Below are 5,508 nucleotides of genomic sequence, written 5' to 3'. Positions count from 1 at the left end.
CTAAAGCAAATCATTGAAGGGCAGCGGTGATTTGTGGGTTTGGGGGTGCAAAACCAGTTACGGCCCTGGTACGGTAGTTTGTAAAAAAAATCGTTTCTGTGGGGAGGATTTCCGGTTAAAGGTTCGATATATATCAATCAGGCCTTTCGTGTGTGTCTAGAATAGCTCAAACAACGAACACGCATCGGCTAAAACAAAAACAGACACATTTATCATCTGCTAATCTAAATAACTCAGTTGACTTCACTCAATTTGCAAGCTGTTTCCATATTATACCAAAAGAGAAAATGTGTCAAAAACCAAGCATTTTGGTTGACTAATAATTAGGCCAGATTCTACAAACTAAACTCTGGCTGGCACTTGAAACTTCAATTTTTTACTTATAAAATGTCTTCTTATTAGGTTTGCTTGCACTTGAAACATCTAATACATAAATTCATCCTCATTTATCTACCACCCTTTATTTCGATCAGCGATGTCTGTTGTGGTTGCTCCCGGGCCTAACATTCTGTTGATTTCTTACAGGAACTCCCTTGGGCTTTGGCAGGTCATGCAGCTCCATCACTTGTATTGTTCGTTGCTTCTTCGCTGTTCAAAACAAATGCCACCATCAATAACGTGCTAATATTTTTAGAGGTGGCTCGGGTCAGCTGACTGACGAGTCAAAACAGATACTTTTTTGTGCAAGTCAAAGCGACTTGGGTCCAAACACTCTTTCTTTATTTTTATTTTTATAAATATCTAATATGGTAAACGTGATTTTAAAAACAAAACTCCTATCTTTCTTTAACATATGGTGGGTGGGGCATTTTTTTTCTGTTTTATTAATTAAATATTTAACATATTTTAACGGTTGTAAGTGCAAAGACCAAATGTGTTATGATTGAATGAATAGTGAGGACTAAAGGTGTTATTTTCTGAAAAGCGGGGACCAAAACCGTAATCTAGACATACCACAGGGACCATCCGTGTGATTCACTTGCAAGCAATTCAAAAGGTTTTTATTCATTCAAATACACTTCAGGTTAGAAAATTCACTTTGAAGCAATTCAAAAGGCTTTTTTTATCCATTCAAATACACTTCAGGTTACTTTCTAACCGACCCGTTGTCATTTGAGTAAAATCCACACATTTATAGAATACGGGTCAAATCGCCACCTCTATTACCTAATTAGAAAATCCAAAGAAAGAAGCACAAACCGTCTTTCGCTTCTTGATACCGTTCCTGAAGCTTTCTCTTCGCTGCTTCAAACTTCTCTTGAGCCGTTGCTTCCCCCGATGCCCTTTGTTTCTGTTCATAAATTTTAAAACCATTGTTGAAGAAAGAAAGTATTTTTATTTTGTTTTAAATTATTTTGTTAAGTTAGAACTCACAATTTGTTGGGGAGGTCTCTTCAGAACGTTTTGCAACTTTCTTTCTACGTTGGGCTTGACACGTTGTCGCGGTTCAGACTCAGGAACCGCAGGCTTGATTGGTTTCACAACAGTTGGTTGTTTCCTCTTCATCGAATCAAAACCAGGCTCGTTTTTACGAACCGTATTTGGGACATTTGACGGTTTTTGCTGTTTTGGTTTTGGTGAGTTATGGTTCTTGTTGAATCCCCCACTGTTTCCAGGATCTGAAACAATGGAAAACAGTGAATGGAGAATTCAATAATGAACCAAATAGCAAAAACGTTACAACCGTCATTTTATATTCAACTTACTTCCATACTCATCCATTCCGTCAAAGAACTTCACACACCAATGGTCAAAAAACAAGTTAGTCAACAAAACCACCAAAGTAAAAGGTTTTTAACCAAATTACGGAAAAAAAAAAAAAAAGATCAGTGTTTCATAATTTATACCTCGGATAGTTCCAAAGACCCGTGAGGGTATAAAAACGTCAAATCATCTAAAGGGGGAGATGGAAGGCCTTCTTCTTCATCAAGTACTGACGGGTTTAGTGAGTCGGGTGTAGCTTCAGAAACCACTGTTTTCTCTGTAGCCATCACCCATTCGTCTACCAAAATTTTCCACGCTCTGCATTTTTTATCGTTCATCGTATACGTTAAACAAGAAAGGTAAGCGAATAACTTTTGCAAAACAAAAGGATGCATTCCATAATAGATCAACACAATGCGAAAGGGTGTTTGGATTCAGTTACGCCTTTTGAAGTTGTGAATTGTGATAATTAGATAATCAGATCATCATCATCATACACAGTAAATCCCACTAATAGCAAAGCTAAGGTAGGGTCTGAGGAGGGTAAGATGTAGACAGCCTTACCTCTACCCCGTAGGAGTAGAGAGGCTGCTTCCAGTGAGACCCCCCGGCTCGATAGTAGTTTTGCATCAAGCCTTGGACATAAGGCACATAACAATCAACAATTAAGACAAAGGCCGATTAGTGCATGTACTCCCTTGTCATTCGGCTATCAACGCCACCACATGATGCATGATTAACCATCCCCATCTTTTAACGTTATTTTGACGAAATTAGTAAAATAACGTTAAAATAAGTGCACTTTCACTTTTGCCCCCCGAGCGCCCATACATATATACATTATATGCGCATACCGTAAGCGGGGCGTAATTAGATAATAAAATATGTGAGTTATTCAAGAAACTAAGAGAGACAGAAATGGATAGTGTGAAGAAATTGCTAAATGAGAATAAACGTCTCAAAAGTATGTATAAAAACGTACATAACTTTGTATTTAACTTTTAAATAATCGGATAATGAGAAGCAAAAGTAGAAACTCTATTTATTCAAACACTAAAAACTTATTATTGCGACTTCAAGTCACATTAATCAACAAATCAGTTCCAATACTTAAATCCAAACTCGGTTAGGGTGAGCATCTATAGTCTAAAGATCCTATATCCATGTGAGCTAATGACAACTTGTTTATTCCTTCATGGTGGGAATCAAGTCACATTAAATATTACTGCAAAACTATCCATTACTCATCCACTGACTTAACAACAAAACAATCAAGCTAAAGTAAGAGAAGTTCATACTCGATGAGTGTCTTTGCGATGCTGCTAACGTCCTTCGACACATGCTTGCGAAGAACATTGACAGATTTTCCAATCTCAGTTGCCTGAAGTATAATTATTAACATCCATAAGAACAACAAACAACACAACACAACACAACATCAACTAAAGTCAACTTAAGAAGATTAAAGCGCGGAACCTTGAGTGTTTCCACCGATAAATCCATCAACTGAAGCTTTCTCAACGAGTTGTACAACACCGATTCAGACTGACAACAACAACAACAAAGACTTAAATCAACCATTGTTCAATTGTCCCATACCCATAAAACTATCACTCAACTAACCAATATTGCGAATTCTAGCAATGCATACATTAACAAATACAAATCGAGTCAACCAGGAGTAACAAACCTCATCTTGATGGTTGTCAACAATCTCCCTAATCCTCATAACCTCACCAAACACTTGAGACTCCTCTTCGATTTCATCGGTCAAAGCTTCTGCAACTCCATAACTATAACTGCTAACTTGACGATCAACGGCACGAATCTCCTTACGATTATCACCATCATCCCGATCATCTTGTTCCTCATCAGGAACACCCAACTCAACCTTGTCACATCCATAACACTTAATCAACTTACAATTAAACAAAGTTTGAGCAATCCCATCTCTCCTGACACCAAACTCCTTAGGATAATCACAAGCAGCAATCATAATAGCTTTCTCAATAGTTTCAAATATATCCCCATTAGAAGTCTTAAAATACTCCCTCCAATACCCCATTCTTGCAGCAGATTTAGACCCCATTGTACCCACCCCCCACCAAACTCAAATCTAAATCCAAAAAGATCAAAACCCCAATTCAATTTACAATATTTATCCAATACCCAGTAATCAAAATCCGATTTTTAACACAAATCAATCACACCCACAATCAAAAACCCCTCTAGATTTCAAGAAAACGTAACAAAACAGCGAACTTTCAACAGATGTTTGCTGATTGATCAGTTATGTCTACAATCAAACCGATAACTTTGTATAAAAATTTAAGTAATTGGCGTTATGGGTGAGGTGTAAAACAGAAATCTCTGAGGAACCCAGATGGGGTTTATGCGAGAATCGATTAAAGATCGAAGTAGGATATGAAATCGATGTTGATGATGATGAAAAGATTGTTGTGAAAATATAATATATTTGCGAAGACTTTGATTGTGTGTCTAAATTTCAATAGAGGGGGGCTGGAATGAAAGAGGAGATGATTATTATTCCATTTGGGCAGGTGAGACAAAAGCAACGCAAAGGAGTAAAAAGTGGGATCTTTCAAGAAACATTTTTTTTATTTTCTACCGTTTCCTCGTACTTTGTTTTTTTGCTTCTTTTGAGAAATGTTTAAACAAGTAGCTTTTGCCCCACCCGATCATTTCTCTTTCATCGCATTACGTCTATATTTCAGTTATTTGTACACTACGATCTAAAAAAATTATATCGAGTCAACAAACTAAAACAAAACACTACCATACTTTTGATAAAAAAACCAAACGATAAAAAAACTACCGCGTGGCACGACGAATAAAAATTACATCGAGCCAACCAATAAAATCAAAACACAACCATAGTCTTGTCAAAAAAAATTACTAAAACAAATTTTACACTAGAGACAACATCGTAATTTGGCTAGGAGAAGAAAAAAACAAAACCAATAGCAAAATTGTATATTTAAACAGGGCAAAATCGTAATTTGGCTGGAGCGTTGCTGCTCCGTTTTTTACGTATGATCTTTTGCATTTTCCATTACCGATTTGTTTCATTACGGTACATCTAAACTTTGTTAAAGTTTGGACAATGTAAATAAACCAAAGATTAAATAATTTATTAAATCTTGAGGATTATATAGTTAGTTTTAAAGTTTAAGAGTTGTAAGTTTAGGGTTATAGGCAGACACTTCTAATTTAGAAAAAAATAAAAGTAAATTAACACACACACTATTTTTCACCACACCACTTTCATTTTTCTGTTGGAATATATTTCTTTATGTGTATGTACCAAAGGTGCTTTGGAAAAAATAAAAAATAAATACTTTGGTGGAGGGTAGCCACCCTTCTCCACCAATTAGAAGCTTGTGACGCCCTTCTCCACCAGTTACAGGCATTCACTATTATCGCTCATGGTTGTTAATGTCAATATAGGTAACTAAGATAATTTATTAGCTTATAATAATCTATACTCGCAATGTAACAAAGAATAAGCTTAATTCATAAAGTGGAGATGGAATAGGTAACGTGCCCTTTTGCGAAGTTGATATGGGAACAGATCAGTTGCTCATTGCCTATCGTGGATAGAGGATTGATGGTGGAGGTGTTGGATTGTTCGAAGACACCCAGTGGGGGATCTAGAAAATATATATAGGGGTAACGTTCAATTTTTAACGTACTTCATACAACTCATACAATGTAACGTACTTCATACAACGTAAACGAAACAAAGATAGTAGTACGATAATAAATAAATTTAAACAAATAACT

General features: G+C 36.2%; 1 protein-coding gene across 2 annotated transcripts; it reads right to left on the bottom strand.

The window, feature by feature from the left end:
• Nucleotides 1-242: 242 nt before the first annotated feature.
• Nucleotides 243-4,299, bottom strand: LOC110885402 (probable mediator of RNA polymerase II transcription subunit 26b). 2 transcript variants are annotated; one of them, XM_022133089.2, is made up of 8 exons: nucleotides 3,395-4,294; nucleotides 3,181-3,249; nucleotides 3,003-3,085; nucleotides 1,848-2,022; nucleotides 1,707-1,734; nucleotides 1,375-1,619; nucleotides 1,201-1,291; nucleotides 243-588 (listed from the first exon to the last, which is right to left on the bottom strand). In XM_022133089.2, exons 1-8 carry the CDS (start codon nucleotides 3,791-3,793, stop codon nucleotides 470-472), a joined length of 1,209 nt encoding a protein of 402 aa, XP_021988781.1. In that variant the 5' UTR covers nucleotides 3,794-4,294; the 3' UTR covers nucleotides 243-469. The 2 variants fall into 2 exon arrangements, with proteins under 2 accessions (XP_021988781.1, XP_021988782.1); XM_022133090.2 differs by having other exon boundaries at nucleotides 454-588; nucleotides 1,168-1,291; nucleotides 3,395-4,299.
• Between the last annotated feature and the right edge of the window lie 1,209 nt (nucleotides 4,300-5,508).

This window comes from Helianthus annuus, chromosome 10, assembly GCF_002127325.2.
Source record: "Helianthus annuus cultivar XRQ/B chromosome 10, HanXRQr2.0-SUNRISE, whole genome shotgun sequence".
Taxonomy (NCBI): domain Eukaryota; kingdom Viridiplantae; phylum Streptophyta; class Magnoliopsida; order Asterales; family Asteraceae; genus Helianthus; species Helianthus annuus.
Note: the sequence above shows the minus strand (reverse complement) of the source record. Positions and strands in the feature narration are given on the sequence as shown.

Bases quoted from the DNA above. Each gene is read 5' to 3' on its own strand.
- LOC110885402 (XM_022133089.2), bottom strand. From the start codon at position 3,793: ATGGGGTCTAAATCTGCTGCAAGAATGGGGTATTGGAGGGAGTATTTT. The intron at 1,292-1,374 runs GTGAGTTCTAAC...ATTTATGAACAG, and splicing joins AGAGACCTCCCCAACAAATT to AAACAAAGGGCATCGGGGGA. The intron at 589-1,200 runs GTTTGTGCTTCT...TGTTTTGAACAG, and splicing joins GTATCAAGAAGCGAAAGACG to CGAAGAAGCAACGAACAATA.